At 41.8% G+C, this 14,987-nt stretch overlaps 1 protein-coding gene across 1 annotated transcript in view; it reads left to right on the top strand.

Annotated features, from left to right (window-relative positions):
- Positions 1 to 14,170, top strand: part of LOC130121479 (bone morphogenetic protein 1-like) — a 46,856-nt gene extending 32,686 nt beyond the window's left edge. The window contains exons 14-20 of the mRNA XM_056290281.1: positions 7,480 to 7,643; positions 7,828 to 8,008; positions 9,411 to 9,536; positions 11,754 to 11,881; positions 12,028 to 12,241; positions 13,173 to 13,423; positions 13,635 to 14,170. Of these exons, the coding sequence (XP_056146256.1) occupies positions 7,480 to 7,643; positions 7,828 to 8,008; positions 9,411 to 9,536; positions 11,754 to 11,881; positions 12,028 to 12,241; positions 13,173 to 13,423; positions 13,635 to 13,769 (1,199 nt within the window). The 3' untranslated portion in view covers positions 13,770 to 14,170. The remainder of the gene's footprint in view (positions 1 to 7,479; positions 7,644 to 7,827; positions 8,009 to 9,410; positions 9,537 to 11,753; positions 11,882 to 12,027; positions 12,242 to 13,172; positions 13,424 to 13,634) is intronic.
- Positions 14,171 to 14,987: the final 817 nt, after the last annotated feature.

A 14,987-nucleotide genomic window follows, 5' to 3' on the forward strand; every position in this document is an offset into this window, starting at 1 on the left:
ATAAACATACACACTTTCTCTCTCTCGGTTTTAAATACTGTACTGTAGTTACATTTATTTTTATTACTGCATTATTATATTAATGACGTTTTAGGTAAAATATAATAAGACAAACATTTGACTAATTGACACTAGGTGTGAACTGTGCATAACTGTTTCGATTTACATACAAATTTGACTTACGAACAGACTCAAAAATGGAACTCGTTCATAATCTGGAGACTTCCTGTACTTAAATTACATTATTTAATATATCATTTTATTCTCAAATAAAACACATTTTCATCCCCAGGTTTAAACTGCAGGGGGGAAAAAACTGTACAACAATCAGCCTAATCACAGTCTTTGGCTAAAGGCAAGTGAATTACGTTACATGTCCTGTCGAGTCCAGCAACACACTCATTGTGAACTACCGTATCTCATTTGTGTTCCTTATGACCAGTAGCTTGAGGAAAGAAGCTGCTTTGGTGTTTGGTGCAAATTTCCCCTAAGATAAAGGTATGTATTCAAAATATGATCAGATATTGCATGCTATGACTCTAAAATACAACAGAAGAAAGGGGTAATTAATAAACACATGTGCTCTATCTAGTACTGGCAAATATACTAACTAGCTAGTAACGTTAGCATACAGCTAACATCACAGACACACTCAGGCAGCCTGGAACAGTGGCATCTCGTAGTTACTCATCATTTGCGAAGCTTCATTAGCGAGATAAATTGTTAGCAACTTCAGGAAAAAAATAATTTCTAGCATAGCTACATTCAGACATTTTATAGTGGCCACTCTTAATCGTTGTTAGGGAAATAGTTTACACAGTCCTCTTGAGGATAAGGATAACATTTTACAATGTTTTCTATGTCGGGATGGTCAGGTTAATATTCAGGTAAAAAAAAAAAACAACCTCATCATAGCTTTTAAGAAAGCAAGTCATGTATCAATTAAAAATTGTTCATTCTGATATTTACTCTAAAGCTAAATGTATTTCATTATTTTGTACAAAACGTTTTACAATATGGATTATCAAGAGTTATTACAATTCAAAGTGAATTGACTCCATGCCTGGGTAATGCTTAAGTAACACATAATTGGCCGCATTTTAGTGTATATTATGTGAGTTGTTAGTGTTTTTTGAATGCTGTTGGTTTTAAGTTGCAACTGGTAGTCCTAATCAATTTAATGGTATCTTTATACATTTTTCTTTAGGTAGAAGTCAGTCATCTCAGGGGATGAGTGACAATGAATCATCACATCCTGGCCAGGTTGGCCATCATCTGCCACATCTGCAGAAGAAGCCACACCAATGCTCAAATGTGCAATGCTGGATGGGAAGTACTTACAAATAGTGAAGCAGATCCCAAAATGGAAAGCTAAAGGCTGGGTGTCAGCTGTGCGCTAACAAAAAGGTCATAATATGTGGCTCTCTTGCAGTGACATCAAGTTTTAAAACCCACTTGAAACGAAGGCACTCTGACAAAATAAAGGAATTTGAAGACCTCAAAAAAAGAATTTGCCTGTAGCAAAAGCAAAAAAAAAACAGGACCTCATACAAACAAACTGCTCTCTTTGAACGTGGTCCAGTGAAACAAAGTAAAATTGACTCTCTCATCTCATCCTTTGTGACTAAAGACATGTACCACTTGGCCGTTGTTGAGCATAAATAACTTATTTACTTGGTATAGGGACTTTGCCAAGGCACTAAAGGTATGTCCAGGGGGACACTTGGGAGAAGAATCGATGAAAACTTTAATAATAAAACAGCAAATTTGAAGGACATACTTAACTCCATACATGTTTGCACCACTGCAGATATCTGGTCAAAAACAAAAACAAAAACAAAAAACAAGTTATATGAGAGTTACTGAGCATTGGATCCAAACAGACATGCTAGAACGGGAACTGGCTGCTCTTGGTTGCAGACATTTTCCCAGTCCACATACCTACAATCGCATCGCAGAACTACCGGAGGAAATCCATTCCGAATATGGACTCACAACTAACACTATTGTGGGTACTGTAACTGACAAGGCATCAAACTTCTCAAAAGCATTTTGAGAGTTCAATATTACAGTCGTTTCAGAGGAACAGGATCTTTCATTTGTAATGCCAGATCCAGAGGGAGAAGAAGTGTCAGAGTGTGTTTCATTCTACCACCTCATGTCAGGTGTTCCACTCACACACTGAGTTTGGTTTCAACCACTGAAATTTTCTAGTCTTAGTTAGGATTCTAGCTGCAGCATTTTCAGCCATCTAAATACTTTTAGTACTAGCATGTGGAAGACCTGAAAACAGAACATTGCAATAACACTGGAGAATGAAGATTTTGCCTCCTGAACACTTTTGGGTGTATTTTATGGGCTGTAGTTGTGGGCGTATTTTGGGCTGCTAATCACAAATGTCACCTTAAAATTGTCCTATCACATACCATCTTGTAGATACACCTATTTTTGTGATTTTCCGTCATATTTTAAGTCTACTAGTATATTGCCCACACAGCTGTTTTGGTCAGTCCAAGCATGGCTGAGCATGCACTCAGTGTAGGTGCTATGCAAATGTTGTCTTGGGCATGGCTGGGCATGCTTAGTCAGGTTAGATGCTGGCAGACAGTCTGTAAAAGCTGCTCACATTTACAGATGCTGTTTGGACGCATGTTGATGCACATGTTCTCCAGGCAATAGCATAGTGAGCATACTTAACAGTAGGATTTATTGTCTTCAGGAAGATTTAATACAGCAGAAATGTGTCATCAATGTTGCAACAGTTGTGATACATTGTTACATCTGTAGCGAGTACACGCTTAAGGCTCAAAGAGGCACCATGACTGCACTTATTAAGAAAGCCTATGAGCTCTACTTTTGATGTAAAATTGGTGACCAAAAAAGAAACCCTGGCTCTTCACATTTGTTGGCAACATGTGTAGTCAATCTGAGAGCTTGGCTCAGAGGTACTCAGAAGTCTTTTTTTTACTTTTATTTTTTTTTATCTTGATATACTTTATTGATATCTATGGGGAAATTGTGCTCTGCATTTAACCCATCCTAGCTGTGTAACTAGGAGCAGTGGGCAGCCACCGTGCAGAGCCCGGGCACCAACTCCAGTTCGTCTTGACATGCCTCAGTCAGGGGCACAGACAGGGGTACTAACCCTAACATGCATGTCTTTTTGATGGTTGGGGGGAAACCTAGCATCCGGAGAAAACCCACCGCAGAAACGGGAAGAACATGCAAACTCCACAAAGAGAATGACCTGGGATGACCCCCAAGGTTGGACAACCCCGGGATTCAAACCTAGGACCTTCTTGCTGTGAGGTGACAGCACTAGCCACTGGGCAACCATGTTGCCTAATACCAATCCCATTTGCAGTCCCAATGATATGGCGAGAACAGAAGGATCACGTGATAGACATACTTCTGTCTGACCAATGTATCTGGTTTCTCTACTAAAATATAAAAATAAGAAATCTATTGAATACCCCAGTCTGCCTTCAGCTGTGAGACAAGTGTCACATGATGACAGTTTGCCAGTACCGAAGCCACCAGAGACATGGAGCCTAGATGAGGCAGATGAAGATGCCACAAAGCAGGAACCAGATGTGGAAAACGACACTGATCCAGATTTTGAACTCTTTTATTCCTGGTTATCCTCATCTGATAACACAGCCAGAATTAAGTGACCTGGTCAGGGACTTAGATTTGTCAAAAGCTAAAACATAACCACTTGGTTCAAGATTGCAAGGATGGGGTTTGCTGTCAGCAGATACAAAAATGTCAATCATTCAGAACCATGAAGAACATTTGACCAACTTCTTTACGCAGGTTGACAACCTCTGTTTCTGCAACAACATTGATGGATTGTTCATGGCTTTGGGTTGCATCCTGATTGGCCACTTCAAATCTATGATGTGGGGAAATTAGCAGAGCTCATCTTTTCAATGTAGTGGGGTTAAGGTCAGACCTATACTGAGGCTACTAATTGCCTTAAATGTGATATCACTTTGTATATAATGTATTTTTGTATTTTCATATTACAAATTACTTGTATTTAAATTAAATACATTTTCTCAAACCGGTATTTTGTATTTTATTTTGATACAGTCGATGAGCAAGTATTTGTAATTTGTAACAAGGTACTTTTTGATGTTTTTGTGCCCATCTCTGAGAAAAACCAGACACCTGCCATACCAGCAAGCTGACCAGTCCTTTTTTATCAACAATTTCCTCACCGTCCGCAGTCATTATTTTCTCACTCCACACTGTTCCTTTTGTTCTATTGTTGTGTCACATGCTGGTGGTGCAACCACACAACACACCTATTAAATGATTAGCTGTTTGTGTGTCACTCGTAGCACGCTCCATTATCAAGGGATATGATAGGTTGTGTATGAGCCAAGGAAGGAGCACGCATATTCAATAAGTGCTTTCATGGCTGTTTGCATTTAAATGAAACTAACGAACATTCTATTGAACAATTTATTTATTGCTAATGATGAAGTGTCTATTGTCAGTACATATCGCTATCATTTCATCGCCACTCAAGGAATTGTTCTTAAGTCCGGGGTCATTGTTTTCAAGTCTCAAGTCAAGTCTTATAAGCAGTCAGGTTGCAAGTAAGTTCAAGTCTCACCATGTCGAGTCACAAGTTCTGATTTTTGTGACTCAAGTCTGACCCTCTCTCAAGGCCACAGCTCCCGATCCACATGGGTTAAATATCATGGGCCCGATGTGGCAAGCTCGTATGCTCTGGGTTTCTTGTGGACAAAATGAAACTTGGCCTAAGGCTCTCATTTCAATCCTTAAAGTGGGCCTGAGCTTTGTAATATTTGTATATGGTGTGTGAAATATTTGGTGTATATTTTACATTGTATATTACCATAAGGCAAATACTCACTCAGTATTGTCCCAGAAACAGTTAATATTAGAGGTCACCACAGTGGATCATCCATTTGCAACTCTTTCTGTCCTCTGCATCCTCCTTTGTCATGCCAACTACATGCATGTCCTCTGACACCACATCTATAAACCTCCTCTTTGGCCTTCCTCTTTTCCTCTTGCCTGAGACCTCGATCTTCAGCATCCTTCTCCCAATATACCCAGCATCTCTCCTCCACACATGTCTAGACCATGTCAATCTCACATCTTTTGCTTTGTCTCCAAACTTTCCAACCTGAGCTGTCCCTCTAATTATAATTCCTAATCCTATCTATCTTTGTCACTCCCAATGAAAATCTAAGCATCTTCAACTCTGCCTCCTCCAGCTCCACCTCCTGTCTTTTCATCAGTGTCCCTGTCTCCAAACCATATAACATCGCTGGTCTCACAACCATCTTGTAAACATTTCCTTTAACTCTTGCTGGTACCCTTCTGTTGCGAATCACTCCTGACACTCTTCTCCACCCAGCACGTCATGGACAATGTCTCACACCCACTCCATGACGTGCTGGTTGGGCACAGGGGTACTTTTAGTAATAGACTTATTCTGCTGAAATGCACTACAGAGCACCACAGGAGGTCCTTCCTGTCTGAGGCCATCAAACTTTACAACTCCTCCCTCAGAGTGTCAGACACTCTGAGTCAATAGTCATCAGACTGGCCCTTCCACTTGTTTTACCCTGTCTGGTGTTTGTCTGTGCTGTTTGTTTCATGCTGCAGTAATACAGTTTAGATAGGGTGTTATATGCTGGGGCCTGGTGCACATATGTTTATAGATTTTATTCTTATTTCTATTTCTTATTTTATCTTCTATTTCTATTTTTTTCTGTTTTTCTTATTTCTATTTATTTCCATTTTCTTGTTATCTTGTATCTTGTTAGTTTTTCTTTACCAGAGCATGAGTGTCAGTAATAGGGCTAAATTTCCCCTTGGGAATGAATAAAGTATTTCTAATTTTGGTTTCATATACAAATTACCATGAATATTAATTGGAGTTACAATGACCACGTGTACTATTGGCAGAGGATTGGGGAATGGCTGCAATCACAGCATTGTAAGACAGTGATAGATGTACTGTTAACCCCCCTCCTCGGTTCAGGGATGGTCGTTCCCTCTTCACATAGATGGTATTTTTGACTCCCCCGTTTAAACCAGTGTTCCTCCCCACCAAGGATGTGCACATCCTCATCCTTTAAAGAGTGGCCACTGGCCTGAAGACGGGTGTAGACTGTGGAGTCCTGGCCTGATGTGCTAGCACTTCTGTGTTGTGCCATCCAGGGTTTGTTTGGTCTCCCTGATGTACAATTCACAGCAATCCTCCTGGTACTTAACATCATATACTATATTGCTCTGTTTGTGCCGGGGGACCCAATCCTTGGGGGTGTCCTCAAACCCTAAAATAACTTTTGCCAGAAAAACACGCTCTAAGATTGACTGACTAGAAAGGTGACTTGACTTTTTGATGATTCCCTCCAACGTGTTTTGCTGTGTCTGTCCTCAACCTAAGATTTGCTGTATTTGTGGTCTTTTATATGGAATCATGCCCATAATCTGCTTGTTTTATGTGATTATATGTTTTCACTGATCAGTTTTGATGGGGATCCCCTAGTATAATGGCATGTCTGCTGAGCTGTGATTTGTGTGCTATGTGATGTATTCAATTTTGCGCTCTGCACTTTTGTGCCTCCCCCACCCAGATGGTGGTGCAGACTTTGGTAATTAGTTGTAATTTGTTCCACATTGGCTGTCTTTGACCTGGGGATGATGTGTAGTCAACTTGCTCTAACGAAGGCTGTGATCGCCAAAACACATTAGCCCAGTTGAAAATAAAAACGGTGAGCATGAGGCGATGTCTTCTTTAACCTTTATTTTATTTCAGTCTGGTTTGCCGCCTCTGACACTGTTTGTAGTATCTTTTTTCTCAAGCATTTCCATAGCGAAGCACCCAGCTCCAAATTAGAGGAAGTGCACGTGCCACCTAATGTCTCGAGACGAAAAAATACTGTTACTAAAAAGAATGATAAAAGAAGAGATTGTGATAAAAATAGTGCTATTGTAATCAATAATAACATTATTATTATTATTATTATTATTATTGTTGTTGTCTCCTGAGTTTTTCCCCGTCAGTTGCAAATTAGATAATTTGCAATTTACCTCGGGAGGGAAAATGAAATAAAGTAAATAATAGAATTAGAAATATTTATCTTAAATATAATATATGACATAATATAAATAATATATCATGAAGTAAGATAAATACATTGTTTATTCAACACAGTTAAATAGCATATAACATGAGTTATGTTATATAACTGTTTAAATTAATATCGAAAGTACTTGGAAACCCCATTAAGCCTTTGAAATCTCATCTAAACTTGTCAGGAGGTATTTTATATAAATACATAGATAATCATAGTTAAATTCATAGAGTAGAATTTTTGGCCTGTCAAAAATACCCCAGGATTTAATGGTCAAGCAAATAGTTTCAGCCTCTTTGTAAAATTCCTCTTTTACCATATCAACACTAAAATCAGCCTTGTCTCCCACCAGCAGCTGCCTGTGGTGGGTTTATCACCAAGCTGAATGGCTCCCTCAACACCCCTGGATGGCCGAAAGAGTATCCTCCCAACAAAAATTGTGTCTGGCAGCTAGTGGCACCAATTCAATATCGCATCACCTTGCTGTTTGACATATTTGAGACCGAAGGCAATGACGTAGGTTTAGAACTTTCTCAACTGGCTAGTATTGTGTGTCTGTGCATTTCATTTATACATTGTCTGAGACTGATTGTGGATTGTTTGTCACTCATAACCGAACAAAATCAAGGTGATTTTGGGACCCTAACTCAACTTTTTATGCTTTTGATTGCAAGTTCAACTTTCTAGTATTTGCCTCCAGGTATGTAAATATGATTACGTGGAGGTACGCAGTGGATTGAGCTCAGACTCGAGGCTTCATGGCAAGTTCTGTGGAGCAGAGAAACCCGAGACCATCACCTCTCAATACAACAACATGCGGATTGAATTCAAATCTGACAACACTGTCTCCAAGAAGGGATTTAAGGCCCAGTTCTTTGCCGGTGAGCCACAAAAAGTGAACAAGTGAAAACGTTTGTTTGTATCTTATTCATACCAAAGCCTAGATGTATTAAGACAAACTACCCCTTTGCACAGAAGGAACGATGCAACTTGAGCATCTGGATGGCGTGTCGATCTATTCCATAGCCTACTAACATGGGGATCGCCTGTTTAAATCCCTGTGTTACCTCTGGCTTGGTCGGGCATCCCTACAAACACAATTGGCCGTGTCTGTGGGTGGGAAGCCGGATGTGGGTATGTGTCCTGGTCGCTGCACTAGCGCCTCCTCTGGTTGGTCGGGGCGCCTGTTTGGGGGGGGGGCTGGGGGGAATAGCGTGATCCTCCCACATGCTATGTCCCCCTGGCGAAAACTCCTCACTGTCAGGTGAAAAGAAGCGGCTGGTGACTCCACATGTATCAGAGGAAGCATGTGGTAGTCTGCAGCCCTCCCCGGATTGGCAGAGGGGGTGGAGCAATGACCCGGATGGCTGGGAAGAGTGGGGTAATGGTCGGGTACAATTGGGGAGAAAAACGGAAAAAACAAAAAATTAAAATGTGTCGATTTTTATTAAAGAAAATACACTTTTTTTTCCTTCCAGCTTTGAATTTGAAGAAAAAAAACATATTGTGGGGTGGCATGGTGGCACAGTGGTTAGCGCAGTCGCCTCACAGCAAGAAGGTCCTGGGTTCGAACCCTGGGGTTGTCCAACCTTGGGGGTCATCCCAGGCTTTCTTCTGTGTGGAGTTTGCATGTTCTCCTCGTGTCTGCTTGGGTTTCCTCCGGGGGCTCCGGTTTCCTCCCACAGTCCAAAGACATTTAGGTCAGGTGAATCGGCCCTACTAAATTGTCCCTAGGTGTGAATGAGTCGGCCCTGTGATGGACTGGCGGCTTGTCCAGGGTGTCTCCCCGCCTGCCACCCAGTGACTGCTAGAATAGGCTCCACCATCCTGCAAACCCAGTTGGAATAAGCGGCTTGGATAATGGATGGATGGAAAGCATATTGTGAAAAAAATCAGGGACGAACAACCCTGATGTACGTTACCTTATGTCCCTTCCATCTCCAACCTGGAGATCCTTCTCCTCATCTTAAACCCATTCTTAATCATATACTACTTCTCTCTAAGCTATGCCATGTTGTAGAGCATTCAGGTCACCTCAGTAAATCCGTTTTGAATAGCCCAATAAGAGGATAAGAAATACTTTGTTATTTTAGTTGTTTTAAAGGCTGCTCATAAAGGGTGTTCTGACTAGTTAGGACTTGTATAGCAGGGATCATTTTGTAGTTCTGGCCTAAATGTTAATGTGCACATATGTAGATAATCTGGAGTACATTAGGGTATGTCTGTATGGACCAAGCTACAGTACTGTGTGGAGTAACATAATTTCCTAAATTTCCATCCTAGATAAAGATGAGTGCTCCAAAGAAAATGGTGGTTGCCAACATGAATGTGTGAACACCTATGGAAGCTACCGTTGTCAGTGCCGCAGTGGTTTCATGTTGCACGACAATAAGCATGACTGCAAGGAAGGTAAAGTTTGTGTTGTACCTACTATGTGTATCCTACATTCATGTATTTACGTTGATCTGACGGTCAGTCAAATGAATGGATAAGTTGATGGATGGTTCCAGATAGCTGAATGAGCTTTTATGATCACGTGCTTTAAATGTTGCCATTGACCGGTTAAGTTAATCATTCACTGAGCGTCCGGGTGGCGTAGCAGTCGATTCTGTTACCTACCAACACGGGGATCCCGGTTCGAATCCCCGTGTTGCCTCCAGCTTGCTTGGGCGTCCCTACAGACACAATTGGCCGTGTCTGCGGGTGAGAAGCCGGATGTGGGTATGTGTCCTGGTCGCTGCACTAGCGCCTCCTCTGGTCGGTCGGGGTGCCTGTTGGGGGGGGGGGGAACTGGGGGGAATAGCATGATCCTCCCACATGCTACGTCCCCCTGGTGAAACTCCTCACTGTCAGGTGAAAATAAGCGGCTGGTGACTCCACATGTATCGGAGGAGGCATGGGGTAGTCTGCAGCCCCCCGCGGCTCGACAGAGGGGGTGGAGCAGCGACCAGGAAGTTCTCGAAAGAGTGGGGTAATTTCACAGATACAATTAGGGAGAAAAGGGGGGAAGAAACCCCCCCCAAAAAAAAGTTAATCATTCACTTACTGCCACACATTACAAGACTATTCTACCCACAAAAAGCAGATGTGTGATTCTCAATTACTGACACATAGTCTGTCCTCATTTGCCATCAAAAAATTTCCAAAAATTAAATAGTTTGGACCATTTGCTTTGTTTTCTTTTAACTGATATTCTCAATTTTAGCACAGTGGTGAATACTTAGAGGGATAGTTTGGATTTTTTTGAAGTAGGGTTGTATGAGGTACTTATCCATAGTGTTGTATTACACCACCTGCAGATCAGCTGTTTGGGTCAGCGTTTCAGCAGCTTATAGACAAAAATAAAAATAAAAATCAAGAATATAAAAATGAGTGGTTATGACAGCAACAATGAAATGCTGTTCACTGTGGAGACAAGAGGATGCCTGTACGAACTAGAATATAGAGAAGTAGTACAGAAGTTTAGCAGATGGAGACTGAACGGACTGACTAACGGACTGACCCAAACTGCTGGCGTAATACACTGCGCGGCACAGCTGCACCTATGCATAGGAATACAGAAGTTCTGTGGTTGAGAAAATGTAGTGCCAAGAAATGGCTGTCTGATGGCAAGGTAAAGCAGTGAAAATACTCCAAATATAGCGTAGTACACTTAAACTGATTTTGATTTCAATTTTTTTTTGTGCACCTTTTTTAACTGACAACTGATTTTAACTGGAGAGAAGAGGAATGAGAGTCAGTAGGAGCAAGATGGAATACATATCCATGAACAAGAGGGAGGACGGCGGAATGGTGAGGATGCAAGTAGTTGAGGTGGATGAATTGAAGTCCTAGGTGTCAACTGTCCAAAGTAACGGGGAGTGCGGAAGAGTGGTGAAGATGAGAGTGCAGGCAGGGTGGAGTGGGTGGAGAAGAGTGTCAGGAGTGATTTGCGACAGAAGGTTACCAACAAGAGTTAAAGGGAAGGTTTACAAGATGGTTGTGAGACCAGCTATGTTATATGGTTTGGAGACAGTGACACTGACGAAAAGACAGGAGGCGGAGCTGGAGGTGGCAGAGTTGAAGATGGTAAGATTTTCATTGAGAGTGATGAAGAAGGACAGGATTAGGAACGAGTATATTAGAGGGACAGCTCAGGTTGGATGGTTTGGAGACAAAGCAAGAGAGACAAGATTGAGATGGTTTGGACATGTGCGAAGGAGAGATGCTGGGTGTATTGGGAGAAGGATGCTGAAGATGGAGCTGCCAGGCAAGAGGAAGGCCAAAGAGGAGTTTTGTGGATGTGGTGAGGGAGGACATGCAGATGGTTGGCATGACAGAGGAAGATGCAGAGGACAGGAAGAGATGGAGCAGCCAAAAGAAGAAGGTGCACCTTTTTTTTAGGTGGCTGAAATACGTTTTGTTTCTGGCCCCGAGCACAGCAGTACATAGCTTGCTAGCCCTGCCTATACTTCTGGCTGCTTCTTCAAACTGTGGGGGCGCCAACCACAATCTACTGTAGGTAATACACTATGGATAAATACTTCTTAAAACTCCTCTTCAAAAAATCCGAAATATCCCTTTAAGCCTGGTCAAGAAGCATAAAAGTTTACTACTGGGTGATTAGACACTTTGTTTCCCCCCCAGCGGGCTGTGACCATGTGGTAAACAGCGTAACAGGCATAATCAGTAGCCCTAACTGGCCTGATAAATACCCCAGCAAGAAGGCCTGTGCCTGGTCTCTCTCCATCACCCCTGGCCATCGGATCAAAATTGTATGTCAGCACTATGTTGTCATTATTAACAAACATTTCTGTTCGAAACATTATATCTTTACCAAAACCAAAGCCGTTTTCAAAAAAGTTATATAGATATTAAGGCCATGCGTATTTCTCTTAACCTCACGGTGTATGTTTCTTAGGCTTTCAATGAGATTGACATGGAGGCTCATCTTGAGTGTGCCTACGACCATCTAGAGATTTATGATGGACAAGATACCAGTGCTCCGAGGCTGGGACGTTTCTGCGGCACCAAGAAACCTTCTCCAATCATCTCAAGTGGCAACATGATGTTCTTACACTTTTTCTCTGATAACTCGGTACAAAAGAGGGGCTTTGAGGCGTCACATAGTGCAGGTAGGCAGTGCAATAAAAGGTACCCACAAACTTATTCCCTTTAGCAAATAAAACTGATAGACTACTTTAACCAGTTGTCATGGTTATGTTTTCGGGCGGCACGACGGTGCAGTGGTTAGCATGGTCACCTCACAGCAAGAAGGTCCTGGGTTCGAGCCCTGGGGTAGTCCAACCTTGGGGGTTGTCCCAGGTCGTCCTCCAGGTGCTCTGGTTTCCTCCCAGTCCAAAGACGTAGGTCAGGTGATCAGCCACACTAAATTGCCTCTAGGTGTGTGTGTGTGTGTGTGTGTGTGTGTGTGTGTGTGTGTGTTGGCCCTGTGATGGCCTGGCGGCCCTGTCCAGAGTGTCTCCCCGCCTGCCGCCCAATGACTGCTGGGATAGGCTCCAGCATCCCCCCCGACCCTGAGGAGGATGAGTGGTTTGGATAATGGATGGATGGATGGTTATTTTTTCTGGGTTTCCTGTTTTACTTTGAAGGCTCACCGGTCTTGCCACTTCTGTTCCTGCCCCTGCTTTGCTCACCTGTTCCCCATTTCCTTGAATGGCTCCCCAGCAGTTATATTCCACCTGGTTGCCCTGCCTCTTTGTTGGATTGTTACGTTAGCCTGTTAGCCTGGTGCTTCATGCCTTGTCCTTGAGCCTTCCTTGTCGTTTGTACCTTGCCTGTTGTGTGGCCTTTTGAACCCCTGCACTATTAAATCATTGCTCTATACCAGCCTTTCTCCGCTGCGTGCATTTGGGTCCTCAGTTCCCGCTCGTGGCGTGACAATACTCAAGTATTGGATTTAGTTCAAAAATGTTTTAAAATACCCAAATTGTAAATTTTAATTATCCACTGTGGGAATTTTTTTTTTTGCCTTTTTAATTGCTAGATTTTTTTTTAATGAGCTCTTCTTTTCAACCCTCTAATTTTGTGGTTGTGCATTCTCAGAGTGTGGCGGAAACCTTAAAGCTGAGGTCAAGACTAAAGATCTGTACTCCCATGCCCAGTTTGGAGATAACAACTACCCTGGAGGTTCAGACTGTCAGTGGGTGGTCTTTGCTGAGAAAGGTTACGGCGTGGAAATCATTTTCCAAGTCTTTGAGATCGAGGAAGAGTCAGACTGTGGGTATGACTACGTGGAACTATACGATGGCGCCGACACCAAAGCTCCAAGGCTTGGACGATTTTGTGGTTCTGGGGTAGGGTAGAAATGCTGCAAATCCCCCCCCCCTTTCTCGTAGCTAAAGTTTTTCAACTGAATTACTCTTAGCTGATTGTCTAATTAACAAAACAAAACTCATTTGATTCTCATTCATTATAATACCAGGCCTATAATAATGCACAAAAACCCTCTCACCCGCTCTCTCTCCTCTCTGTCTGTCCCTGTCTCTCGCTCTCTTTCTCTATTAGCCCCCAGAGGAGACATACTCAGCCGGAGACGCCATTGTTATAAGATTTCATTCAGATGATAGCATCAATAAAAAGGGCTTCCACGTGCGCTATACGAGCACCAAGTTCCAGGACACGTTACATATAAGCAAGTGACTCTTCTCCACTCGAGATTAAAAAAGGAGACTTCGAACTTGGACACACCCAATCTCGTGAGGAGGGATGAAAACATGGGTTTATTCCCAAAAACACCAGCCCACATACCCTGCAATCATATCTGTAAGGAGTAAAGCCATGCAGTTATCTGTAGTCTTTAAACTATCATTACAGGTTAGCAATGAAAGGTGAGAGATAATTTAAATTATTTTTTTTCCAAATAAATTTAGATACTCGGATCTATTTTGAATTGATTTCATCAGAGCACTGTATTAAAGGCGAAAATACAGAATGTATTTATTTTGTGAAAATAAAAACCTCTGTTCTTTAATCATATCTCATAATTGAGCCCTGATGTATTCTGTGTCCCTTTTTTTGCTGTATCTGAAGATTAAAGATTGATTTCCTTTATCAAATGGATCTTTAAGCTACATCACTAAAGGACTGCATGTGAAAATGCGTTGAAAGCATACAGTCCCATATGGAAACCATTCCATGGTCTGTGATTTATTAGCGTCAGTTGAACAGAAATAGAAAAAAACAAAACCCACTCTCTAACTTTTTACATGTGGGCTTATTGTTGATGCATATTACACCTAAGTCATGTTTAGTAAGTCCAATATATAAACTATATTATGTATAGGATACAAAATATATTACTGTCTTTTGCCCCTTATTTTGTCTTTTTTTAGGGGGCAGCCTAAAACCCTCTGAAGTGTCCTTTGAGCTCAACAGACCCAACCCACATGCATTTAATGGCCAAAACAGGCCCTCTTATTCACATAAAAGGTCATGTGTGTGTGTGTGTGTGTGTGTGTGTGTGTGTGTGTGTGTGTGTGTGTGTGTGTGTGTGCATCATCAAAATGAAAAAGGCAATAGTAGAAGCTCAACTGCCTTCATCAGTAAAACATGCTTTTTTTAAAAAATGTTTTATATTTCAAATCAAAGCTGCTTTTCCTTCAATAGCTTATATAGTAATCCAGTTAATTTTGAATTATCAGAGGTCTAACTGGACCCGGACCGAATGACAAGTCCTGGTCTCTGAGATCACAGAAAGTTGAATCAGTTCATGTGGACACAATTCATTTGTCTCTAAGATCAGCGTTACTAAGTAACCAGGGCTCGGCGTTGTGTTTCCTATGCTGAAATGAGAGGTCTTTGGAAAATATTTTTCAATTTGTTTATCTAGATATTACCTGTAATTCTGTGTACTTATGC

The sequence above is a fragment of the Lampris incognitus genome, chromosome 12 (genome assembly GCF_029633865.1).
Source record: "Lampris incognitus isolate fLamInc1 chromosome 12, fLamInc1.hap2, whole genome shotgun sequence".
Taxonomy (NCBI): Eukaryota; Metazoa; Chordata; class Actinopteri; order Lampriformes; family Lampridae; genus Lampris; species Lampris incognitus.